General features: G+C 39.9%; 3 protein-coding genes across 5 annotated transcripts; all 3 read right to left on the reverse strand.

The window, feature by feature from the left end:
- Nucleotides 1–829: 829 nt before the first annotated feature.
- On the reverse strand, nucleotides 830–2,989 carry LOC134006204 (hyaluronidase-1-like). The gene is made up of 3 exons (XM_062445296.1): nucleotides 2,084–2,989; nucleotides 1,881–1,970; nucleotides 830–1,156 (listed from the first exon to the last, which is right to left on the reverse strand). The coding sequence occupies exons 1-3, from the start codon at nucleotides 2,987–2,989 to the stop codon at nucleotides 830–832; spliced, it is 1,323 nt and encodes a 440-aa protein (XP_062301280.1).
- Nucleotides 2,990–7,349: 4,360 nt separating this feature from the next.
- Nucleotides 7,350–18,726, reverse strand: hyal1 (hyaluronidase 1). Of its 3 annotated transcripts, XM_062416063.1 has the most exons (5): nucleotides 18,631–18,726; nucleotides 17,446–18,353; nucleotides 15,530–15,619; nucleotides 8,442–8,531; nucleotides 7,372–7,713 (listed from the first exon to the last, which is right to left on the reverse strand). In XM_062416063.1, the coding sequence occupies exons 2-5, from the start codon at nucleotides 18,349–18,351 to the stop codon at nucleotides 7,387–7,389; spliced, it is 1,413 nt and encodes a 470-aa protein (XP_062272047.1). In that variant the 5' UTR covers nucleotides 18,352–18,353; nucleotides 18,631–18,726; the 3' UTR covers nucleotides 7,372–7,386. The 3 variants fall into 3 exon arrangements, with proteins under 3 accessions (XP_062272049.1, XP_062272047.1, XP_062272048.1); XM_062416064.1 differs by lacking the exons at nucleotides 7,372–7,713; nucleotides 8,442–8,531 and adding an exon at nucleotides 11,907–12,664; XM_062416065.1 differs by lacking the exons at nucleotides 15,530–15,619; nucleotides 17,446–18,353; nucleotides 18,631–18,726 and adding an exon at nucleotides 8,643–10,071 and having other exon boundaries at nucleotides 7,350–7,713.
- A 601-nt stretch (nucleotides 18,727–19,327) lies between these two features.
- hyal2a (hyaluronidase 2a) lies at nucleotides 19,328–23,729 on the reverse strand. Its single transcript, XM_062415582.1, has 4 exons — nucleotides 23,523–23,729; nucleotides 22,192–23,161; nucleotides 21,550–21,639; nucleotides 19,328–20,418 (listed from the first exon to the last, which is right to left on the reverse strand). The coding sequence occupies exons 2-4, from the start codon at nucleotides 23,116–23,118 to the stop codon at nucleotides 20,026–20,028; spliced, it is 1,410 nt and encodes a 469-aa protein (XP_062271566.1). The 5' UTR covers nucleotides 23,119–23,161; nucleotides 23,523–23,729; the 3' UTR covers nucleotides 19,328–20,025.
- Between the last annotated feature and the right edge of the window lie 2,730 nt (nucleotides 23,730–26,459).

Genomic DNA, 26,459 nt, shown 5'->3' on the forward strand with positions numbered 1-26,459 from the left:
ACTGAAAAAACAGATGATCTGTGAATATGCAAAACAATTGTGTTTCAAAACTTACAAACTGCTGATTGGCTGGATGTCTCCTTCTTCACTGTAAAGTCCATTCTCAGCATTTGTGCTCTTGAGGCTTCAAGTTTTCATAATTACATTTAAAAGTTGCATTTTGAACTGTGATTAGTATCCAAACTAGTTGTGGTGTCACAAATGTAATGCTCATCTGAAGACACATTAAACTCAGAAGTTGAGCTCAGAGAAACTTAAGCAGATTAATGTGAAAACAGCCTTCTAGCATCAAAGTGAAGCTTAAACATCCAAGTCAAGTAACAATAAGTAAAACATATTTAGTGGATGGGGACTTTATTCTCACAGAGAGTTTCAGATCAATTTCTGAAACTCAATTAGATACAAGATTTGATACATTTTTGTCATTAATTCATTCATTCTTCATTTATTATTAAACATGCTGTGGAAATTAAAAATGTGTCACAAGTTTTGTAAACTAATAATTTGTGTGGGGAAAAAATCAGTCAACAACATTAACTCATAAACTAGAGGAAACCATAAAAGTAATTAATTAAAAAGACACATTTGTCAAAGATTTGGAAATTTGCATTTACAGCAGACCACATGCATTCATGCTGATAACTTCCCCTGGGCCCCAGTCTACCTCTGGAGTGGTTCATTCTTTATTTAATCAATCAAGGTTATTTGTCACATATAATCATACAAGGTAGAATCATAGCAATCTTTACATTACACAGATTTACACAGATTTTAATTCTATGTATTGGACCAATTAGTGCTATAAGATTTTCTCCTACATGAAAAATCTTTAACGCTTATTCTGCTTGTAGCAGCTCTCCCCACTCCAACCAGGGTAACACTTGCACTGAAACTTAGACTTCATGAGTGCTAACTCCTGTGTGCTCATTTCCCCGAGCACCCTGTAATGTGGTCCCCCTACTGGTTTCTTCTCAGTCTCCACCGTCCACACAGCAGGGTCAAGGTGGAGGTATGTCGCTGATGTCGGGTTCCTCCTCTCACATCTGCCCTTTGAGGAACACATGGTCTGGCTGCAAACAGCAGCCGCTGATGTTACATTCACCAGGTAAGGACCCAGAGTCTGGTCGATGAAAGACTTGACAGAATCACAAGAAGCCTGAGACAAGAAAAGAAACAGGAGACAATAAACAGGTGATGCTCCAAAGCACTGGCGGACTCCATGGGTTGTTTTATTTACAGAGATGTTTGCGAAATAATTGTTTTAATACTGAGTTGTTGTTTTCCTTATGTTCAATCTTCATTGGGGGTGTAGCCTTTTTTGGCCAGACAACCATTGTTTGGTAAAAAGGTGAGATGTTATGTGACTTACTTCACTGCATGTAAAAAAAGCACATTGAGTCTAATGTTAATATTCTCCAAATCTGGATCTTCATCTAGTTGGTGTCTTTAACATGTGACTGATATAACACTACAGATACTAAGTACACAATATCATCATCATCTTTTTGAATAATTCCACAAAATTGTTTTTTTGTTTTGTTTCATTGTAGAAGAGGAATATGAAGGACTTTAAAATACAACCAACTTTTTAAAAGTATAAAGCACAGTATATTTAAATTACGTCTCTCCATACTTATGAATCATTCTAATTTCTAAAAGCCTTCAGTGTGCATGGTTATTGTATTACGGTCAAAAAAGATTAGATCATTGTAATGGAGTTGTGCAACATGAAACATTTTGTATGACAGTTTTGAAATTGGTCACACTGCTGTGCAGGCGGATTTCAGTATGAAATGATATTGTGTGCATGGTTATTTTATTATGGTCCCATCATCCATCATCTTAAGATTTAATCAGTCATAGTTGTTATATTGGTGTACCTTAGACTCTGTGTACATGCCGTCGCCCCAGAGCACTATTCCTGCAGATCCTAAAGCGGCACTCTCTCCAATGGTGTAAATGAGGTGCTCCTGCAGGAGGAAAAAAAAACACAGGTAACCAGAGGATTCAAATTTAAAAAAACTTGACAATTGAGTAACTTTCTGGAGTAAAACAAAAACTAAATAAAGCATCTGCTTCTTGCCTGAGAGAGGAAATCTAGAGTGTAGGTGTAGACGAAACGAGAGTATGGGAACACAGGTGGTGCTGATGGAATCGCCTGAGCTCCTACTCTCATGGCCTCCAGGATGCGATTTTGAGTGTACAGGAGCACGTCTTTGCCAAGGTCACGCATTGTGGTGCTAAGGTAGATACTAGGATACAGAGCCGAGGAGGCATTCCACAGCCAGAACAGTTCATTGTTCCTCTGAATCTCTATAGGTGGACACTCTCCTGTATATTTTGTGTTTTCGTCGTAGTGGTTGTAGCAGTCGGGAAAACCATAGTAACCCCACAACCCATTTGGTCTTTCCTTCTGCCCCAGTTTCAGAGTTTGCTCCATGAATTTTCTCCCTGCTTCCTCAAACTCTGCCCGGGCTGCAGCTTCTACTTGTGCAGGACTCCAGTCTGGGTGTTTGGACTTCACTAGTGCTCTTGATCCCTCCCTGTACACCTGCTTACTGTCCCAGTTTCTCTCCCACACAGGTCTCCAGCTCTCCCAGTCCACTACAGCAAGGCCATTGAAATCCCGGTCAGGGATATCTGTGTTGATATCATCAGAGGCAACTCTGAGGTGATTGACAAGACTGGCGTTCTGTGGCACCCCACCATTAATAGCCACTCCTTGGCTAGAGTACCTGGGATACAGACCAAGCCTACTTTCATAAAAGATGGTTATTTTTTCACCCATAAAGATTTGATTTTGGTTATGGATGATGCTAAATGTTCCCAAGTCGAGATCCACACCATATTTAGAGAGGCAGTTGGCACTAGGGGCATTCCACACACTGAAGAAAGGCAACGGAGAATCAGGGGATGCTGCTGTCTGCAAGCCTGAAACAAAGCTGACTGCATTTAAGAACAGCAGCACATCACAATGAAGGAAAGCCATCCCTGCAAAGAAGGAAAGACCGCACAACTAATTTCACTGCTGATAATACAGAACGACTGTGTTGTGAAACTTGGGATGATATTGAAAAATTGTGCTGTGTCTTTAAACATTTTTTAAAGTTAGTCAACTTGACTCTTAAAAAACAAAACTCAAAGCAAATAGGGTCAACTTTCAGAATACTGAAGCCAAATATGCTGTTTTCTTCATCCATTAATACTGCAAGATATTCCAGTAAACCACAAATGTACGGTGTGGTTATATTGGAAAATAGTTATTTGCCATAATGTAATATGGTATGTAAAAAGGAAATAGCTAAATGGATTTTTGACAAAATGATAAACAACTTACCAAACAACTGCCGAAGAATTTGTACTTTTTCTTAACTTGCAGGAAAACACAGCCTGTAGTCTCATGAAAACAGAAGTGCGCTCTGTGACTTTCGACACCCAATAAGAGGTGTTTGCAGGTTTTCCAGCAGCCAATTATATGGTGCTGACAGAATTTTCAAAGGTGCCAGCACAGTAGAGCAAACATGATAAGATGCCCTGTAAGGTGCTGGCACAGTAGAGCAAACATGATAAGATACCCTGTAAGGTGCTGGCACAATAGAGCAAGCATGATAAAATGCCCTCTTATCTGCCAGCACTGTATAGTAAATTCGATAAAATGACGTTGAAGGTATCTGCACAAAAGTGAAGAAATGCCAATGTTATGTAATCGCAGTCTTATTTATGGTTAAATCAGGGTGAGGGGGCCCCAATACGTGACAGTCTACGATGAAGTGCCTTCATGGGTGACTTGTCAGTAGAAGAAATTTTGATAGTGACATGTGTTACGACCCAGAGGTCGCCTGAGTATTTTTAACATGTTATTTATTCTAAAAAATGTCAAACATGTAAGAGGGTGACTTAATTGTTGCTGGTAGTCTCATCCTGTCATATCGGACTAGGGCTTCATGTCGTAACATGAATTGGGGGCTTGTCTGAGATATGAATGTCCATAAGGTCAAGTAAATGTGTTTTAGCGATTGTCTCTTTTTTAGATCACATGTGATTGTTGTTGCTTTTTTAGTTGTGCTTTTGACTTGGTAATTGCTTCAGTAGCTTGGAGTTCCAATTTTGAGCACCCTGACAAAGTAGCCAAAAGGCAGGTGTGAAGAGCAGTGAATTGCAGTTGGCTGCATCTCCAGCCTTCAGTGATGCACTGAGTGTTTAAAGTAACCTTGAGCTTGGCAAGCCACTGAAGACTACCTAGGTTAGTTAGCCTTCTCGATAGGCAGATAGGGGTTGAGGTGCCTTGTTTTAGTCACTTTTTCTTGTGTATCTGTGATAATACTTATGTGTGCAGTAACTTGTGGGTTGATGCTTAGGGGTAAATTGGTAACATTTGTGTGTAGTCGTTGACTACAGAATGACCCAGCCGGGGGTGATTAGTCCACCTGTGTCCAAGTAGTGAACTCCTCCATGGATCCCCCTCCAGATCCACAGGCACCTTAAGGCCTTTTCAGCAGCCTCCATAGTGTTCATTGTGGCTCTTCTGCACTGCAGCGCTTTTACTTTAAATGAATGGCCAGCAAAGCCCCAGCACCCGGCTTCAACTGGCTTACAACTGCCTCTCCAGCCATTGCTCCTGCACTCTGAAACAAGATCTGCATATTTACAAAAATAGAAATATCAAATAACGCACCTAAAATACTTTTAAATCAATAGTTATACAGTCATTGCCTCCATAAAAACATCTGATGTCAGAGAGAGATCGTAGTGAAGGAAAAGGTCAGGCACTTTAAATATATTGTGCTATTGCCAGAATCATCTTTTAACACACAGCAATTGACATACATCCACTTATTCATCACATTCCCACCCCAAAAAACATCCTCTCTGTCAGAAACAGGGAAACAGTGACTGATAGTACAACGGAGAAGAAACTAAGAGCAAAATGTAAACAAGGTCATTTCCAGCAAGACCTCCGTTGGCTAAAAAAAGGTTAAAAGTTGCGAACAAATATAACTTTGCAATATCCACAGTGTTTCGCACAGAGACCGCTCTTGTGAAGATCTGAAATGATATTAGTTTTAATAGTGATTCAGGCAAGACGTTTTAGTACTTTTAGGCCTTAGCCTTTGATACCGTTGATCACAGTATACTTTGACGTAGACTGGAAAACTGGTTTGGTTTTTCTGGAATATTCTTAAAATGCATGAAATCATACCTGGAGGGCAGTGATTATTTTGTCCCTATTTGGAACCATAATTCAAAACACATGCCCTTGCCCTGTAGTGTGCTTCAAGGGCACATTCTCAGCCAACTTCTGTTTTACTCCCACTTGGCCACATCCTTCAGAGCAATATCCTTAATTTTGCAGATGACACTCAAATTTACTTTGCACTTTGCACTACAGTCCTATTGAGTCATTCTGCAAATGCATTGTGCAAATAAATAACTGGATGTTTCAATGTATCATGAAACTAAAGTAGGAAAAAGCAGAGGTAATGTATTTGTCATTCGGCAAGGTATTAAAACCCAAAAACCAGGTTAAGAACCATGGTGTTTTGACTGAATCCAACCTGAGTTTTAGCAGTCATGTAAAAGTAAACATAGCCAAAGTCAGGAACCTCATGACAAAAAAAGATTTGAAAAAATGGTTCATGCTTTTATATCCAGTAAAATGGATAACTGCAATGGAGTTCTGACAGGACTTCCTAAAAAGACCATCAGACACCTGCAACTTCTGACCAAAACCAAAAGGACAGTTCTTAAATCTCTACATTGGTTGTCAGTTTAGTTTTAAGTCTAATTACTTGGACCCGATTATATGACTGAAATGCTTGAGAAATATTACCCTGCGAGACCTCTTAGATCACTAGGGAGTGGGCTGCTAGTGGTGCTAATAGCCAAATCTAAACAAGAAGAAGCGGCTTTTAGTCATTATACAGCACAGTGCTGGAAGCAATTGCCTGATGATCTTAGTAATGCCCTAACCTTGGCAGCTTTTATATCCAGACTGAAAAAGGTTATTGTTCTCAAGTGTTTTTCACTAAAATACTGTTGTTACAATTTTAATTCAAAATTTAATTAGAGGGTAAATCATATATAAACTAAAATAAGGGTAAACACAATCAAAACCAAGAACAAGTAGATTTAAAATGAACAGTAAGAAGTAATCAATTGGAGTGAGTTAGACAAATTATTCAATTTATTTTAATTCTCCCAATTTCTTTAAAGATTCTTAGCACAATAAAAAAAAAGGTTGTTGAATGTGTCTGGGCGAATATGATTATTTAAATGGAACTAAAAGCTGTTTTAGGTACTAAGAATAGTTAAATTAAATGCATTTGAAAACAAAGAGCAACCAGAGAAAGTGTCTTCTAGAGTGAAGTGTTAGCCAGTTCATTAAACAATGATGCGTGCAAGGAACCTCAGGGCAAATCTAAAATTATTATTGTAGAGTACATTTAAAGATGTGTTTCTATTTACATTAAAGACCCACTCCAGCCATATTTTAAGACCTAGAAATACTCTGCTAGAATAATAATTGTTCTTCCCCCTAATAGGAAATCTTCCTATTCATTGAGGGCACTGAAAAAACAGATGATCTGTGAATATGCAAAACAATTGTGTTTCAAAACTTACAAACTGCTGATTGGCTGGATGTCTCCTTCTTCACTGTAAAGTCCATTCTCAGCATTTGTGCTCTTGAGGCTTCAAGTTTTCATTCTTACATTTATAAAAGTTGCATTTTGAACTGTGATTAGTATCCAAACTAGTTGTGGTGTCACAAATGTAATGCTCATCTGAAGACAAATTAAACTCAGAAGTTGAGCTCAGAGAAACTTAAGCAGATTAAAGTGAAAACAGCCTTCTAGCATCAAAGTGAAGCTTAAACATCCAAGTCAAGTAACAATAAGTAAAACATATTTAGTGGATGGGGACTTTATTCTCACAGAGAGTTTCAGATCAATTTCTGAAACTCAATTAGATACAAGATTTGATACATTTTTGTCATTAATTCATTCATTCTTCATTTATTATTAAACATGCTGTGGAAATTAAAAATGTGTCACAAGTTTTGTAAACTAATAATTTGTGTGGGGAAAAATCAGTCAGCAACATTAACTCATAAACTAGAGGAAACCATAAAAGTAATTAATTAAAAAGACACATTTGTCAAAGATTTGGAAATTTGCATTTACAGCAGACCACATGCATTCATGCTGATAACTTCCCCTGGGCCCCAGTCTACCTCTGGAGTGGTTCATTCTTTATTTAATCAATCAAGGTTATTTGTCACATATAATCATACAAGGTAGAATCATAGCAATCTTTACATTACACAGATTTTAATTCTATGTATTGGACCAATTAGTGTCATAAGATTTTCTCCTAAAAGAAAAATCTTTAACGCTTATTCTGCTTGGAGCAGCTCTCTCCACTCCAACCAGGGTAACACTTGCACTGAAAATTAGAATTCAGGAGTGCTAACTCCTGTGTGCTCATTTCCCCGAGCACCCTGTAATGTGGTCCCCCTACTGGTTTCTTCTCAGTCTCCACCGTCCACACAGCAGGGTCAAGGTGGAGGTATGTCGCTGATGTCGGGTTCCTCCTCTCACATCTGCCCTTTGAGGAACACATGGTCTGGCTGCAAACAGCAGCCGCTGATGTTACATTCACCAGGTAAGGACCCAGAGTCTGGTCGATGAAAGACTTGACAGAATCACAAGAAGCCTGAGACAAGAAAAGAAACAGGAGACAATAAACAGGTGATGCTCCAAAGCACTGGCGGACTCCATGGGTTGTTTTATTTACAGAGATGTTTGTGAAATAATTGTTTTAATACTGAGTTGTTGTTTTCCTTATGTTCAATCTTCATTGGGGGTGTAGCCTTTTTTGGCCAAACAACCATTGTTTGGTAAAAAGGTGAGATGTTATGTGACTTACTTCACTGCATGTAAAATAAGCACATTGAGTCTAATGTTAATATTCTCCAAATCTGGATCTTCATCTAGTTGGTGTCTTTAACATGTGACTGATATAACACTACAGATACTAAGTACACAATATCATCATCATCTTTTTGAATAATTCCACAAAATTGTTTTTTTGTTTTGTTTCATTGTAGAAGAGGAATATGAAGGACATTAAAATACAACCAACTTTCTAAAAGAATCAAGCACAGTATATTTAAATTACATCTCTTCATACTTATGAATTATTCTAATTTCTAAAAGCCTTCAGTGTGCATGGTTATTGTATTAAGATCAAAAAAAGATTAGATCATTGTAATGGAGTTGTGCAACATGAAACATTTTGTATGACAGTTTTGAAATTGTTCACACTGCTGTGCAGGCGGATTTCAGTATAAAATGATACTGTGTGCATGGTTATTTTATTATGGTCAAAACAGATGAGATCATCTTAAGTTTTAATCAGTCATAATTGTTCTATTGGTGTACCTTAGACTCTGCGTACATGCCGTCGCCCCAGAGCACTATCCCTGCAGATCCTAAAGCGGCACTCTCTCCAATGGTGTAGACGAGGTGCTCCTGCAGGAGGAAAAAAAACACAGGTAACCAGTGCATTCAGATAAAAAAAACGTGACAATTGAGTAACTTTCTGGAGTAAAACAAAAACTAAATAAAGCATCTGCTTCTTGCCTGAGAGAGGAAATCTAGAGTGTAGGTGTAGACGAAACGAGAGTATGGGAACACAGGTGGTGCTGATGGAGTCGCCTGAGCTCCTACTCTCATGGCCTCCAGGATGCGATTTTGAGTGAACAGGAGCACGTCTTTGCCAAGGTCACGCATTGTGGTGCTAAGGTAGATACTAGGATACAGAGCCGAGGAGGCATTCCACAGCCAGAACAGTTCATTGTTCCTCTGAAGCGCTCTAGGTGGACACTCTCCTGTATATTTGTTTTCGTGGTAGTAGTTGTAGCAGTCAGGAAAACCATAGTAACCCCATAACCCATTTGGTCTTTCCTTCTGCCCCAGTTTCAGAGTTTGCTCCATGAATTCTCTCCCTGCTTCTTCAAACTCTGCCCGGGCTGCAGCTTCTACTTGTGCAGGACTCCAGTCTGGGTGCTTGGACTGCACTAGTGCCCTTGATCCCTCCTGGTACAGCTGCTTAGTGTCCCAGTTTCTCTCCCACACAGGTCTCCAGCTCTCCCAGTCCACCACAGCAAGGCCATTGAAATCTCTGTCAGGGATATCTGTGTTGATATCATCAGAGGCAACTCTGAGGTGATTGACAAGACTGGCGTTCTGTGGCACCCCACCATTAATAGCCACTCCTTGTCTAGAGTACCTGGGATACAGACCAAGCCTACTTTCATAAAAGATGGTTATTTTTTCACCCATAAAGATTTGATTTTGGTTCTGTACGATGCTAAATGTTCCCAAGTCGAGATCCACACCATATTTAGAGAGGCAGTTGGCACTAGGGGCATTCCACACACTGAAGAAAGGCAACGGAGAATCAGGGGATGCTGCTGTCTGCAAGCCTGAAACAAAGCTGACTGCACTTAAGAACAGCAGCACATCACGACGAAGGAAAGCCATCCCTGCAAAGAAGGAAAGACCGCACAACTAATTTCACTGCTGATAATACAGAACGACTGTGTTGTGAAACTTTGAGATGATATTGAAAAATTGTGCTGTGTCTTTAAACATTTTTTTAAAGTTAGTCAACTTGACTCTTAAGCTGTGTTCAGACCAAACACGATGAACGCGACAAATGAGAATCTGTTGCACCATCGCTCGAGTTTCGACGCGTGACCATTTTGTGACCATAATGTAAAATTTGCATCATCGTGCGTGTAGCGAGCCCGCCCATTTTCACTAGACAACAACAAAATTGCTTCTTCAATCATCAACCATGGCTGAGATCACTTACTCTTTTCTCTCATATGTGTCCCTGAGGCTCCCGAGGCTCTTCCATTTCTTGCGACAAACATCAACTGACAAAAACACACGTAAATTAACTGTTGAATCCATGCCGGGAGAGCCAGCTGTTTTTTTTTCTTTTTTTCTTCAAACCTTTACAAGGGAAAGCCAGCTGGGCTAAACGTCATGACGTAAGTGACGTCGGGAGAATCTCAACGCTGATAGGCTATCGCGGCACGGTGTCATGCGATGTCGCTGCAAAAGTTCAACATTTTCAACTCGCGTGTTGACGCGATGGACGCGATTTTTCGCAGCATCGCGTTGCGTGTATCGCATTATCGCGTCACCCGGCGCAAATTCACTTCTAATCGCGTGTTTGCATTGACTTAACATGTAAACTTGTCGCGCGTCATTGCGTTTGTCTGAACACAGCTTTAAAAGACAAAACTCAAAGCAAATAAGGTCAACTTTCAGAATACTTAAGCCAAATATGCTGTTTTCTTCATCCATTAATACTGCAAGATTTTCCAGTAAACCAAAAATGTACGGTGTGGTTATATTGGAAAAAAGTTATATGCCATAATGTAATATGGTATGTAAAAAGGAAATAGCTAAATGGATTTTAGACAAAATGATAAACAACTTACCAAACAACTGCCGAAGAATTTGTACTTTTTCTTAACTTGCAGGAAAACACAGCCTGTAGTCTCATGAAAACAGAAGTGCGCTCTGTGACCTTCGACACCCAATAAGAGGTGTTTGCAGGTTTTCCAGCAGCCAATTATATGTGCTGACAGAATTTTCAAAGGTGCCAGCACAGTAGAGCAAACATGATAAGATGCCCTGTAAGGTGCTGGCACAGTAGAGCAAACATGATAAGATGCCCTGTAAGGTGCTGGCACAATAGAGCAAGCATGATAAAATGCCCTCTTATCTGCCAGCACAGTACAGTAAATTCGATAAAATGACGTTGAAGGTACCTGCACAAAAGTGAAGAAATGCCAATGTTATGTAATCGCAGTCTTATTTATGGTAAAATCAGGGTGAGAGGGCCCCTATACGTGACAGTCTACGATGAAGTGCCTTCATGGGTGACTTGTCAGTAGAAGAAATTTTGATAGTGACCTGTGTTACGACCCAGAGGTCACCTGAGTATTTTTAACATGTTATTTATGTCAAACATTTAAGGGGGTGACTTAATTGTTGCTGGTAGTCTCATCCTGTCATATCGGACTAGGGCTTCATGTCGTAACATGAATTGGGGGCTTGTCTGAGATATGAATGTCCATAAGGTCAAGTAAATGTGTTTGTAGCGATCGTCTCTTTTGTTAGATCACATGTGATTGTTGTTGCTTTTTTAGTTGTGCTTTTGACTTGGTAATTGCTTCAGTAGCTTGATTTTGAGCACCCTGACAAAGTAGCCAAAAGGCAGGTGTGAAGAGCAGTGAATTGCAGTTGGCTGCATCTCCAGCCTTCAGTGATGCACTGAGTGTTTAAAGTAACATTGAGCTTGGCAAGCCACCTCAATAGGCAGATAGGAGTTGAGGTGCCTTGTTTTAGTTGTTTTACTTTTTCTTGTGCAGCTGTGATAATACTTATGTGTGCAGTAACTTGTGGGTTGCTGCTTAGGGGTAAATTGGTAACATTTGTGTGTAGTCGTTGACTACAGAATGACCCAGCCGGGGGTGATTAGTCCACCTGTGTCCAAGTAGTGAACTGCTCCATGGATCCCCCTCCAGATCCACAGGCACCTCAAGGCCTTTTCAGCAGCCTCCATAGTGTTCATTGTGGCTCTTCTGCACTGCAGCACTTTTACTTTAAATGAATGGCCAGCAAAGCCCCAGCACCCGGCTTCAAATGGCTTACAACTGGCTCTCGAGCCATTGCTCCTGCACTCTGAAACAAGATCTGCATATTTACACAAATAGAAATATCAAATAAAGCACCTAAAATACTTTTAAATAAATTAAACACAGAAGATGAGCTCAGAGAAAACAGCCTTCTAGCATCAAGTCAAGTAACAATAAGTAAAACATATTTTAGTGGATGGGGACTTTATTCTCACAGATAGTTTCAGATCAATTTCTGAAACTCAATTAGATACAAGATATGATACATTTTTGTCATTAATTAATTAATTCTTCATTTATTAAGTTTTGTAAACAAGTCATGTGTTTAAAAAAAGTCAGTCAACAACATTAACTCATAAACTAGACGAAACCATGAAAGTCATTAATTAAAAAAGACATATTTGTCAAAGATTTGGAAATTTGCATTTATAGTAGCAAATGCAGTCTACCCCTAGAGTTGTTAATCCATCTCTCCATCCATCCATCCATCAATCAATCAATCAAGTTTATAGGTTACAATCATTTTACAAGGTACAACGATCTTTACACTTACACAGATTTTAATGCTATTTAATGGACCAACACTGTCATTAGATTTTTTCTTTCAAGAAAAATCTTTTATCCCTTTTTCGGCTTAGAGCAGCTCTCTCCACCCCACCCGGGGTAACACTTGCACTGAAACTTAAAATTCATGAGTGCTAACTCCTGTGTGCTCATCTTCCCGAGCACCCTGTAATGTGGTCCCCCTACTGGTTTTTTTTCAGTCACCACCGTCCACACGGCAGGGTCAAGGTGGAGGTAGGTGCTTGATTTCGGGTTCCTCCTCTCACATCTTCCCCTTGAGGAGCACATGGTCTGGCTGCAAAGAGCGGCCGCTGATGTTACATTTACCAGGTAGGGACCCAGAATTTGGTCAATGTATGACTTGACAGCTTCACAAGTAGCCTGAGACAAGAAAATAAATGGGACAATAAACAGGTGATGCTCTAAAGCTTTGGTAGACTTGAGGTGCCCCAAGGACAAAAAAATATGGTGAAAGTGTCCCCACAGTACAGCAAACATGATAAAATGCCCTCAATGATGCCCCCATAGCACACCAAACATGATAAAGTGCACTCAAAGATGCCCCCACAGTACAGCAAACATGATAAAGTGCCCTCAAAGATGCCCCCACAGTACAGCAAACATGATAAAGTGCACTCAAAGATGCCCCCACAGTACAGCAAACATGATAAAGTGCCCTCTAAGATGCCCCCACAGTACAGCAAACATGATAATATGCCCTCAAAGGTGCCGGCACAGTAGAGCAAACATGATAAAATGCCATTTAAGGTGCCCATGCAAAAAGAGAAAACATACCAATGTTATATAATCGCTGTCTTAAGTAGAGGTAAATCAGATGAAGGGCCCTAGAGTGCCTCTATATGTGACAGTCTGGAATGAAGTGCCCTCATGGGTGCCCTTTCAGTGGAAGAAAATGTGATAGTGCCCTGTAAAGTACTTCCAGAGGATGTAATACAGTGCCCTCTGAGTTGCATTGTAATGGGGTGAGCTGGACGTTCTGTACTTGTGCCTTTTTAGTGAACAAAAAATTGGAAAAGGTGGTATCTAGGGTGGTCTTCAAATTTTTTCCCCCTGACCCTCAGCTAGTCTGAGTCTGCTGCTCCAAAGTGTGATGTTGGTGCAACAACAGCTAATATTATATATATAAAAATGATCAATATCTAGGCAGGTGAGATGTCACATGACTTACTTCTCAGCATGTGAGAAAAGCACATTGGGCCTAGTTCACAAACTGTGTTTAAACCGTGCATACGAATGTTGGGATTCATCAATATGTTCTTACCTAAATTTGTTTGTACTCTGCAAACCAATTTAGAACTCCCTCAGACCATGCATGCGCACAAATGATGGCAAGGCTGCAGTGCTCTATGCCTTAATACAGTGTCTCAATGATGGTACGTTTAAATGCCTTGTTACAAAATGTATACTGAATACATTTGTGAAATAATTCACTTTTCCTTATGAGTTTACCTTAATTTTTCTGAAGCAAATAACACACACATATTATTAAATCAAGGACTTATTGATTTGGGAGGACATCCAATAACTGTTCCAGTGTTTCATTCATGTTTTCTGTTGCATCATCCGGGCCTACAAATTATATTTTTAGCCTAATTCATTTGCAAATTGCAATGCTATTTTCATTTAAATCAAATGTTGTTCTGATTGAACTGCACTCGTTAATTACAAAAGACACAAGAAATGACAAATATCATCTTAACAATTATGAAATAAATGACCTGTGTGATGGTTCTTGGTGGATGTCATCACTTTCTCCCTCATTCCTTGAACAAATTCCTCTTAATGATAACTGTCCAATAATTGCTGCCAGTCTCTCATCCTGGGCAGTCAGATCTGGTGCTCCTTGACCTCCTCCTGTTTCTCTATTTTATTTCTGGTCTGTATTCGTGTTTCAACTTTGATGTCAAACCATTTTTTTAACTTTTTACTTTTTTTAACTTTTTTACTCCGTCCGAACCTCAGGGGACACAGCATTCACCGCTTCAGTTGTTGCAGCCCAGGCTTCGTTTTTTTGTTTTTTGTTTTTTTACATCGTCAATCCTTTTCTGGCTTCCACCTCCAACACAGTTATTTCAATTTCTGCTGTTGTGAAATTCTTCAGTTTTTTACCTTTTGAGGCCATCTCTTATAACTCAACTTCTTTCAGCTTCTCTGTTCAGCACACCAATCTCTTCATGCTAAACCAAACGGATGTCCTTATATAGAGAAATAGAGGCATGGCAGTATGCTGATTGTAGATAGCGGACATTCGCCTGTCAATTTAGAATGATTCACAAACATACGCACGGTGGTGAGAATAAAATTGACAGGTACGCAGAGGTCATGAATCTGGCGGTGATTTCGAGCAAGCACTTATTTCGTGTGGAGAGTAAGAACATTTCTGCGCACACATTAGTGAATGGGGCCCATTGAGTCTAGTTAAAATGTCTTGGTCTAAGCAGTTTAGGCACCAAAGCTCCTCTGGTGCCATCAGCAGAAAATTCATTCGAATTATTTGAAGGTTCATCACAAAAAGGAATATGATAAGTACGAGGAGCAAGAAAACATAAAAGCTGAGGTAAGTACTAAAAATATACCACTTGTATTTAACTCTCTTGACATTTCCTGCCATGAACTAAAGAAACGGGAAGTAATGGCAAAGTGTTGAAATATTTCAAAAACACATTGCAAAATTATTCTCCAAATGTCTTTCGCTATTTTCCCTTCATCTAGTTGGTTTCTGAGACATGTGACTGATATTCAATGTAGAGATTAAGTACACAAAATAATAATATCTACCCCTTTTTGACTAACATGATGCACAAGTTCTCTCGTCTTGGAAACTGTTTGGAAACCCTAACCCCAACCCTAACCACCAACAATGGTTCGGACACATACACATAACTTGAAGCCTCTCAAAATGGATTCTCATGTGATGAATCCATTTTCATCACGAGTCACAAAATACATCTAAAGAAATGTTAAAGTGGAACATGAAGGACTTTACATTACAACCACATTTAAATCTCTTCCACCAGCTCTTCATACTTATGAATAATTATCATGTCTAAATGTCTTCAGCAACATTTAGTAAAGAAGGCCTGATGAACTGGAGTTGTGCAACATGTTTTTGCTCACACTGCTGTATAGGTGGGTTTCAGTATCAAATGATACTGTGTGCATGGTAGCAGTATTACATTGGATCATGTCAAATGTTAATTAATCAAAGTTGCTGTATTGGTGTACCTGAGATTTCGAAAAGGTGTGGTCCCCCCAGAGCACTAATCCTGCAGACCCTAAAGCAGCACTCTCCCCTATGGTGTAGACCAGGTGCTCCTGTTGGAAGAAAAAACAAGAGGTAAGCTGAGGATTCAAATCCATGTGCTGTAGAAACATCTCTGCGGCCAAAGGCTATGTTTGGAATTCACCCAAGTTCAAGTGGATGATCTGTGGAAGGAGAATGAGTCATTGAAAGGTACAATGGCTACTATTCATAAAACAATGGAAAATGTCATGAAGAAAACCAACAGCTTAAGGAAATGTTGCTTGATGTGCAGAGTAGATCTATGCAGGGTGGGAAAATTGGGATTCCTGAGAGAAAGAATGACGACACAGAGCAAAGCATACAGGATATTGTTGGCAATTAAAATTGGCATCAGCCATGGCAAAGGAAACAGGATTTTGTGCCAGCAGTCCACAGTCTATTGGTCCGGACTGGTTTTCCTTGTTGGTAGTAGATTGTTCTATTGGTACAGGTTTCTGGAATGTATTTCTGGAGCTTTTGTAGACCACTAACTGAACAATTTTTACGTCGGACATTTTTACTAACTAACCAAGTGTTTTTTGTGCCTAAACCTAGCCATTTTAACCCAATTCATGAGAAGGATTTCCATGTCACCTGCAAGCAGAAATGTTCCTCCATTTTAAGTGAATCTGATGGGAACAAGACCAAGTTTATTAAATATATATATAATATAATTTGTTTCAAATGGTACAGGATAGTACAAGGCCCTCAAGAGACAAATTTGGGCATAGAACTGAAAGTATATATTCTGTAATGCTCCAAATAACTGATCATTGCTAAATCTGCCCTGTTATCTTGGACAGATCATAATATTGTGTGAATTACTAGATACACCAAAGTGCCCAAAAGACCTGACTACAAGATGGCTTTACATTTTTAACTTCGATGACTACCAGAGATTTGGCCACTGCTTATGGGACCTTGTGTATATTGAGGATGATTTAGATTGTGCTGTGGATTGTGTTACGAAATTCTTTGCAGATGTTGCTGAGCACCATGTTGCTGAATGGAAAAGTACAATTAAAGCCAAAACAACCCACTGGATTGACCAACAACTATGAGAAGCAGCGTCTCAGAGGGATAAGGCATAAGCTTTAGCATCTGTGTCAAGATCAGAATCAGATATTATGATATATATAAAATGCAAAAGAAATTGTGAAATTGAATCGTCAGAAAAAAACCCTATAAACAAAACAGATATATCATACAGGTTTGTGTGGTAGATGAAACAGTGCAAGTCCTGTTAGTGTGGAGGTTGACATTTCCAATTAACCTGTTGACTATTTTGAATCAAAGATAAATTATCTCAGGTCCTATATGAATAACTGGTACATAAAAACTGAAAACAAGATTATGAAGGGGGAAATTTGCAGTTTTGCATTACCAGATGTATCATTAGATAACATTGAGAACATTTTGATTTCACTTCCTGAAAATAAATCCCCAGTTATCTTGCTAAACTTATGTCCCTGCCTTTTCTTGACTTTACTGCAGCGTTTAATTTATAGATCACACAATTTTACTAGACAAAATTACACATTAGAATTGCACTATTGTAGATTTGTGGTCTGTTGGTATAACATATGTAATGAATATGTGCCTATATGTTAGTACATAGCATATGTGCCAATGTGTGTGTGTGTGTGTGTGTGTGTGTGTGCGTGCGTGCGTGTGTGTGTGTGTGTGTGTGTGTGTGTGTGTGTGTGTATGATACGCGTGTGTCAACATTTGTCTGTTGACTTATATATGAATTATTGTATGGTTAAATGTATTTAAAGAATGCTCTTGGGAAATTAGCCAATGGGCTAAGAAATCAAAATCAAATAAAATTTAAAAAAACAAAACATCTATTCCTTGCCTGAGAGAGAAAATCTAGCGTATAGGTGTAGACGATGCGAGCGTAAGGGAACACAGATGGCGGTGATGGAGTTGCCTGATCTCCTACTCTCATGGCCTCCAGGATGCGATGGTGAGTGTAGCGGAGCACCTCTCTGTTCAGTCCACGCAGCTCGAGGCTGAGGTAGATATCAGGATACAGAGCCGAGGAGGCATTCCACAGCCAGAACAGCTCGTTGTTCCTCTTCAGCTCTATAGGTGGACATTCTCCTGTGTAGTTTGCGCTTTTGTCATAGTAGTTGTAGCAGTTGGGGAAACCATAGTAACCCCACAACCCATTTGGTCTTTCCTTCTGCCCCAGTTTCAAAGTTTCCTCCATGAATTTCCTCCCCGCTTCCTCAAACTCTGCCTGGGCTGCAGCTTCTACTTGTGCAGGACTCCAGTCTGGGTGTTTGGACTTCACCAGTGCTCTTGATCCCACCCAGTACACCTGCTTACTGTCCCAGTTTCTCTCCCACACAGGTCTCCAGCTCTCCCAGTCCACCACAGCAAAGCCATTGAAATCCCGGTCAGGGATATCAGTGCGAATATTGTCAGAGGCAACTCTGAGGTGATTGACAAGACTGGCGTTCTGTGGCACCCCACCATTAACAGCCACTCCTTGGCTAGAATACCTTGGATACAGACCAAGCTTGTCCGAGTAAAAGATGGTTATGTTTTCACCCATAAAGGTTTGATTTTGGTTCTGTACAATGCTAAATGTTCCCAAGTCAAGGTCCACACCATATTGAGAGAGGCAGCTGGCAGTGGGGGCATTCCACACGGTGAGGAAAGGTAACTGAGAAAAAGGTGATGCTGCTGTCTTCAGGCCTGAAACAAGGCTGATCACATTTAAGAAAAGCAGCATGTCATGATGAAAGAAAGTCATCCCTGCAAAGAAGGAAAGACAGCACAGATAATATCATTGATTTTACTGAACTATTGTGTTGTGAAACTTTGAGATGATATTGCAAAATTGTGCTGTGTCTTTAAACAAAAGTTGTGATGCAATTGGACTCTCAAAAAACAAAATTCAAAGCAAATAAGGTTGACTTTCAAAATATTTTCAAGTTTTTCTAGTTAACCACAAATATTGTGGCTGTGTTGGAATGTAATATAATGAAGGAAAGTACGAAATGGATTACAGACAAAATGATTGAGAACTTACCTAGCTAACAACTGGGTAAGGATTTTGGTTTGTACTTTAATGGTCTGAACCTCGCAGGAAAACACAGCCAGACACAGCCAGTGGTCTCATGATCTGAATGACACATGCATGAAAAGGGGAAGGACCAAAAACAGAAGTGGGCTCTGGGATGTCCAACAACCAATCAGAAGTGTGTGCAAGTATTCCAGCAACCAATTACACATGCCCACAGGGTTTCTAACAACCAACCTTGAGAGACATGCAAACCTTTTTTTTTTCTTTGGAAGAGACAAATTTAAAGTCACAGGGAAGTTAAAACCATCATCCTATCTTTCATGTGAACATAAAGGAAGAAGCAAACCGGACCTGGAAAAACTGAGTAGCCTCCAAAGCTTTACTCTAAATGACTGTTAAGCAAGCCATAATGAACTCTTGCTCCTCCAAACTTAAATGCCGGCCTCCTTAAACTCTTAAAGCAGTAAAAAATAACTCTTGGCTTAACAGCACCCTACAATTAAATGGGGAGGGGGTATGAAGCTGGAGCCATGCAACATGTGTCCCTCCCTAGGACAAGCTGGCTTTGCCTCCCCTCAGTGCCTGATGGTGACAGGATTTACCCCTTTAAAGCCAAACTTTAATTGACTGTAAAACCATACCTGTATATTCCTTTTGGCATATTTCGAAAAGAAAAATACACAAGGAGCTAAACAAAGAGGTTTATTAACTTTGGCAACAGTCAGATTTGAGAAAACAGCATACAAAGAAAGTCAGTGAAATTGTAGAAGAAATTTGCTTTTGCATTTGTGCTTCTGAAGTCAAATAGCTGCTGACATATGAGGCTGTTATTTTTTAGCACAGATTGACTAATGCAGTGTAAATTTTAAGTAGTAGTCATGTTTTGGACATAGAAATATCATATAAAACACCTAAAAATACATTCAAATAAATAGTAATACTGTAATTGCCTCCATAAAAACATTTGACGTCAGAGAGAGGTGATAGTGAAGGAAAGGGTCAGGCACTTTTAATATATTGTGCTATTGCCCTAGCATCAAATCCCCTTTTAACACACAGCAACTGACATACATCCACTCATTAATCACATTTCCACCCCAAAAAAACATCCTCTCTGTGAGAACCAGGGAATTTGACACCTTGGGAAACAGTGACTGATAGTACAAGAGAGAGGAAACTGAGAGCAAAATGTAAACAAGGTCATTTCCAGCAAGCCCTCCGTTGAAAGTTAAAAGTTATGAACAAATATAACTTTGCAATTTCCACAGTGTTTGTTAAAAAATTTCATTTTGTGACATCCATATTTTACAGCAATACAAAGATAAAAAGTCCTAAATATTCCCAACATGTCATCTCGTATGCTCCTGTATTTTGGCATGTGTTTACAGTGTGTATGGTACATTAACAGAGGAGCAGAGACACAATCAGTAAAATCACACATTGAAGCGTTGATGCCACGGCTTGAGATGCAGCCCCTATTTGGTGCAGAGGGTCTTTCTGATCGCAGCCCTCTCCCTCATAGCCGCTGTAGCACTGGCACTGAAACTCGGTTTGAAAACTCATCTTCTCTTCTTCGCTGAGCTCACCGGTGACTGTTTGCTTGCCATCCTGACTGATGATACTGTGGGTGAGGGGGTTCAGATGCAAGTAAACATCACTGTCTGGATTTTTGCGCAGACAGCGGCCTTGAGAACCACACAAGGTCTGGCTGCATAGCTCTGCTGCCGTGGAGACGTTGAGGAGGTATTTACCCAGAGGACCCTGCAGATATGAATTCAGGTCTGAACAGCTGGTCTGAAAAGAAAAAAGAAACATAATTACATAGTTTTACTTGTCTCGGTCAAGACTCACAACAGATTCAAGTCTGTGGACATTTAACCCTAAAACTCTCCCGTTTCATGGGTGTGAGGTTCAGGGGGATTATGAAGGCATTTAAAAGAAACCATAACAGCTTTCTGTGTAACAGTCCTCATCTAAAGTAAAATGTTTTTAAGATAAAGTTTAGATGTCAGTTTTGTTGATAGAGTTAATCTTTTTCTGTTAATTCTAATTATTTCTCAGTGAGCTGCATATCCACCTGTATCAAGTGGGACATGTAACTGTAAAAATATATAAAAAAAACTAGACAGTACAAAGACAACACACTCAAAATTCAAATAACACATTTTGTAAAAGACATGCTGGTTTATCCAAAATACAGGCAAACAAAGGAGAATTAAAATGTATTTCATAGTGGAGTCATATCCATAGTAAAGAATGTCGATGTTAATTACCCTATATGTAACCCTTACTTCCTTAATCATGATAAAATGGATGGAAAATTACATATTTATATGAAAAGTGGATCATCAGTCTTTCAAAATGCTTCTGATCAATCAGTGCTGCAAAACATAAAGATAACGAGAGTGACAAAAAGAGATATAGCTCCAAGAAATTTCTAACTCCATCCTTTCCTGTGGATATTATTCCAGTGAAACTTACATGTTAAAAAATATTAAAACATTTTATACAACAGTCCAACTACATGAATGAAGTATGACCCTTATTCATATTTTAAATGTATCTTTTAAGAGGTTGCAGGAAATGTGTTGTCAATGTATTGAAATAACCAACATATCTGCACGTCTAAAAAACAGATTTTAGATGAACTACCCAAATAAGACTACTTAGCAGCCTAAAAATGACTGAACAAAGCATTTCCAACAAGTAAAGTCCTGTGTGTGAGGAAGGTCCATGTGACTCTGGTAACTAACTTTGAACTGGAGCCCTGAGGAATAAGTGTTTAGTAATCAAATGACTGCACACATGACTGACAAGAGTAGCCATTAAGCAGTTACTAGATGTTAATGTGGAAATTTGTCCATTGCGTTGTGACATGGCTTAGAGATTTAGGTGTGGTTGCATGATTAACATGTGGAAGCTCACTTTGTTGCTTGCATAAACTGCATCTCCCCACAAAATGATTCCTGCCGCTCCCAAAGCAACACTCTCCCCGATGGTAGAGACCAGGTCCATCTGAAAAAAATGAAGCAGCAGTTTAACTATATTTCTAAGAGTAAAAGTCAAACGCTATGAAGTATCAATAACAGGGTTAAAATGTTAGTCAGATATAAGCTACTGTGTTTGACCTACAGCACCAGCTCTTATCTTTTCTTTCTTCAAACAGGAAACAGTCCATAGGGTGTTAGAGAGATTTTTAACGAACAACACCCACAGCCCAACAGCCCACTCAACACAAATGTGTTGTACTGGGGTGTCAGTGGTCCACTCCTAGAACAGGAAAGGACTGTGGTGGCCGATAAGGAAAAGCAGAGTGTTAGAGCCCCATGCAGCATGCACTCAGAGAGAGGTACGTGGTTGTTGTGAGAGTACAAAAACAGATTGAGAGGAAACAAATCGTTTTTCTCTGCTTCTACACTTTTAAGTATCAAGCATACCTAACACTCTACAGGAGCATAGTCACTTTAAAATTCACCAGAATTGAAAAGACTAAAAAAGCAGAAATTAATGTGTCAAGAAGAGACATCACATTTAACACCAGCAGTGCCTCAAAAGTTATATCATCACCTCTGTCAGCTGTATCAGGGAGTTGGCATACGTGGGCCGGGTGTACACAAAGACAGGACGTGCCAGCCCATCGCCTGATGATGCCAAACGCATCCCTTCTTTTACCCGGTTCCGGACAAACTGACGTCCGGAGGTGGAGGAACGCAGCACGGTGCCCATGTAGATGGAGGGGAAAAGGGCAGTGCTCTCAGTCCACAACCATTTCAGCTGGTCATTGCGGACCACCTCCACATCAGGACAGCGGCCTGTGTAACTCTCCAGGGTGCGCATGTAGTCATGGTTGTAGCAGTCGGGGAATAGGTAGAACCCCCACAGCTGGTTGGGCCTAAGGTGTTTGGCTGTCTTCAGCGTCTCCAGCATGAACTGCCTGGCAGACATCTCAAACTCTTGCTGGGCCACTTTTGACACACGCTCTTCAGACCAGGTCGGGTTCTTCTGGCGCACCAATTCTCGAGAATGTGTGCGGTAAACATCCTTGGTATCCCAGTTACGTACCCAAAGTGGGCGCCACTCCTCCCAGTCAATAACTGCCAGACCCTTGGCATATTCGTCACGTATATACTTATGCACATTACCCGGCATCTTGTCTATGTGCTGCTTGAGACTGGCCACCTGTGGCAGCCCCCCATTCCTCTGCGTTTTATCTGGCTCATAGTAAGGGTATGTCCCCAGCCGATCCTTATAGAAGATGGTGAGGTTCTGTCTGACAAAGGCCTCATTGGGTGAGGCCACAATCTGGAACTGTTCCAGCTGAAAGTGAATATTATGCCGCGGGGAACAATCCTCAGTCGGGGCATTCCAAGCGAGGAGCAGAGGCTTTTTGGAATACAGTGGCCATCTCGTGGGTTTCAGCCCCAAAGCGTGAAGACCGTCCCACAGCAGCGCAGTCAGCAGCAGTACTGTCCACTCAGACAGAGTCCAGCACATGTCTTCAGGTGTGAATTGGCAGAAAGGACTCTCACTCTCTTCTCTAGAATTCACAGGTTGAAATTGTGTTTTTTTAGTTAACTTTTCACACAACAGCGTAGCAATCATTTCAAAAGGGAAAAAAATGACAGTAATGCTTGAAACTCTACTACTCTTAAATTACAGTGCACTCTGTAGCAAATTCAAGGTGGTTTTCATCTTCTCCTAATGACATCTTCCATATACACAAGCCATGTGTGCAGATTCCTCATGCAATTCTCAACTTCAAAGCCTTTTTCCGTTTGTTTTACATAATCTGGCTTCAATTTAAACATGGCTCTCCTTTCAATATGAATGATCAAAACACTTTGTCAAAAAAAAAAAAGTTCATTCACATCAGTTTCCCTGCAACTGGACAAACGTACCTTTACTGGCAGTCTGGAGAAGCATTCCCAAAAACCCAGAAGCCTGCTGCTACTTGAAGCCGCATTTTGTGTTGTCTCAAAACAAATAGGAAAATAAATTATCTAAATGAGCACTGCCTTTTTGAGGTGAAAGAAAATAACGACGGAGAAACTTTACAACGGGAAGCGTAGCAGAAAGGTATCCTAAAAAGCTCCTCACTCCTGCTCCCTGTTGAAATGAAAAGAAGTTGCCCCCTGCGATGTTGTCAGTTTCAACTCTGCTACTAGGAGAGGCAAAACCACTTCAGGATGTTCCATTCAGACTCGGGAAAAAGGGGGGGGGGAGTGGTGAAGCAAACCGGACATCCTAAAGCCTCCTAGGAGGACTCTAACGAGGTACAGCGACGTTGTGTCCTCATCTCTCATCAATGTTTTACTTCAGGTATCAATTAATTGGCCCCACGCGTTGGCTTCGTTGTATCTTTTGAGTTTTCTCCCCGTTTCCCTGTACAGTGCTGTGAATGAGTCCGTCCAAAAAGTTTGCCACCGTGAAACAGATACACTGTAACGACCAATGTCAAGATTCATACTGTAGAAGGTCAGTGTGCCACATCCCTAAAAATAAAAAGCATGCCCACAAAATGAGCACTGTGTTCCGGCGACCTTTCAGCTACAATACAATCTGAAGTAACTTGTAAATAATATGCCATTTAGAGATTATGTCGGGCTTTTTTCCCAGTTTAAAAAAAAAGAAGATAATCACCCTTGAGTCTCTACTGGTCACCAAACGACTTGTTGACCGTTCAAAACTGTTATACTTTACCTTGCATTGTATTGGAAAGCATTGTACTGCATGTTTGTAATATGTAAAAATCTCTGCTCACTTTGTAAATTTTTAGATGGAAAACAACAAAAGGTACTTAGAGTATTAAAAGTAAAGTAGCCTCATCTTTATGCAGGAAACGGCCTTTATTAGTGTAACTGTTAGTGTTACTGTTATACAAAGAATTTTGTAACTTGTAACTTGTAATTAATATGCCATTTAGAGATTATGTTGGGCCTTTTTCCCAGTTTGAAAAAAACAAAACAAACAAAAAAGCCTCTGCTGGCCCCCAAACTATTTGTTGACAGTTCATAACCATTATACTTTATCTTGCATTGTATTGTAAAGCATTGTACTTTATGTTTTACTTAACTGTATTTATGTAATATGTTAAAAATATGTGCTCGCTTTGTAAAACCAGTAGTAGAAGTATTATCAACAAAAAGTACTTAAAGTATTTAAAGTAAAGTAGCCTATTCTTTATGGAGCAGAAAGGCTGTTATCAGTGTTACTATTATATAAAGAATTTAGTTATTTGATTATTATAATTGATGCAGTAATATAAGCATCCTAGCGTTGTAGTTGGTGGAGGTAAAATTAATTTGGACTACCTTATATACTATATTTCTTAGTTTCATCTAAAATACTTCATATTTTATTAGCTGATCATAGATTTTATATAGAAAATCAAAAATCTATATGAGAACTATAGTTTCTTGATAAATGTAGTGGAGGTAAGAAGTACATTACCTTTGAAACAATGAAGTTGAAGTTTAAAGTACCATAAAGGAGAAGTCAACTATAGTAAAGTACCACAAAGTTGAGGAAATTAACTTGAGTGAATATACTATTATACCGCTGTCTGCAATATTGAAATGCTGATTATATACCCGGTAGTACTGCCACTTGACACCGTGTAAGATAATTCCTTATAATGAGATACATAAGTACATGTTTTGATAGTCCTGAAGTAAAATTCTGAACACAGGTTTTGCTACTGTTAATGAAGTACTTTTACATTGTAGTATTGATACCTAACTCAGGAGTTTTAATGTCTCTTCCACTAATACTCTTGCACACTTCTGACAGTGAGCTCAAGGCATCTGGCATGCAGATGTCATTGCTTCCTGAGGCATGTGATGACAGCCACTAGCAAAGGCTCAGTGAAGTAGCCAAATACCACATGCTGTTGTGTCGCCAAGTACAGCAGATAGCATAGTGCAGAGCCAGGTTCAGGCAGGAGAAATAATGGCCATGAGCAGAGAGGGTAAAGGCCAAGCACTGACATGTAATGAACCAATTTAACAACCTGTTTTCATCTTCTGACAGACTGAAAGAAGCAGGAAATTCAACAGTTGTTAAAAGTGTTTCTCTGTCATTACTAATAAAACTGTTACTTCTGCCTGGTTGTCTGCAGGCGAGTTTGGTGAAGGTAAAGTGTGTTCTCTTTCTTTGAAGGACACACGTGAGCTGAATGACGCCTGAGCACATGATTGTGGTGAGGTGGGGGGTCTGAAAGTGAGATGTTTTCCTGTGTCAAAGAGTCTGTTCCGCAGTTTGTTTTCCGAGCTTTGCTGACTCACCTTATAATGTCATCAGTTTCTCTCTCTCTTTTTTTCTTTCCTCTTCTGCCTTTCTACGTGTTGAAGGAAAATGCAGTGCATGAGCTGCCCATGTGAATGAAGAGCGAGGGTAAGGGAACAAAGAAATGGCTCGGATTCCCTCGAGTCTGAGCTTCCCTTTGACCTCCACCTCCTGAACATTACATCAGCAGAAGTTGGAGACCGTCAGGAAGTGAAAACAATGGCAGGGAAACTGGAAGCACGCCCGTCCACCTTCATTTTACATCCCAAACACTTTATGGATTGTGATGCTTTTGGCTGATTGCATGAATTGGTAAAACTGGGGTAAAGGGAATTCACTGAGGTCAAACATTTAAGGTTTGACCTCAATGAAAGTTTACAACGTCATTTCCACTGCTTGCACTGACGCAAGTTACTAGACATCCAATTTGTATAGAAATCAATTAAAATGTGGCTGAGATGTACCTAAATGAGCCTTGAAGCGCCACAATGAATGCACCAATAATGTCTTACCGTAAATGTATTAGTATACTCTTCTCTACTTCTGTTTGC

The sequence above is a fragment of the Scomber scombrus genome, chromosome 3 (genome assembly GCF_963691925.1).
Source record: "Scomber scombrus chromosome 3, fScoSco1.1, whole genome shotgun sequence".
Classification (NCBI taxonomy): Eukaryota; Metazoa; Chordata; class Actinopteri; order Scombriformes; family Scombridae; genus Scomber; species Scomber scombrus.

Excerpts from the sequence above, each read along its gene's own strand:
- hyal2a (XM_062415582.1), bottom strand. The coding sequence starts at position 23,118 with ATGTGCTGGACTCTGTCTGAGTGGACAGTACTGCTGCTGACTGCGCTG. Across the intron at positions 21,640-22,191 it reads CCCTGATACAGCTGACAGAG|ATGGACCTGGTCTCTACCAT; the intron begins GTGATGATATAA and ends CATTTTTTTCAG. Across the intron at positions 20,419-21,549 it reads CAGTTTATGCAAGCAACAAA|ACCAGCTGTTCAGACCTGAA; the intron begins GTGAGCTTCCAC and ends TTTTCTTTTCAG.
- hyal1 (XM_062416063.1), bottom strand. The coding sequence starts at position 18,351 with ATGACTTTCTTTCATCATGACATGCTGCTTTTCTTAAATGTGATCAGC. Across the intron at positions 8,532-15,529 it reads ACACCTTTTCGAAATCTCAG|GAGCACCTCGTCTACACCAT; the intron begins GTACACCAATAC and ends TTCCTCCTGCAG. Across the intron at positions 7,714-8,441 it reads GCATGTACGCAGAGTCTAAG|GCTTCTTGTGATTCTGTCAA; the intron begins GTACACCAATAG and ends TTCTTGTCTCAG.
- LOC134006204 (XM_062445296.1), bottom strand. The coding sequence starts at position 2,989 with ATGGCTTTCCTTCATTGTGATGTGCTGCTGTTCTTAAATGCAGTCAGC. Across the intron at positions 1,971-2,083 it reads CTCTAGATTTCCTCTCTCAG|GAGCACCTCATTTACACCAT; the intron begins GCAAGAAGCAGA and ends TTCCTCCTGCAG. Across the intron at positions 1,157-1,880 it reads GCATGTACACAGAGTCTAAG|GCTTCTTGTGATTCTGTCAA; the intron begins GTACACCAATAT and ends TTCTTGTCTCAG.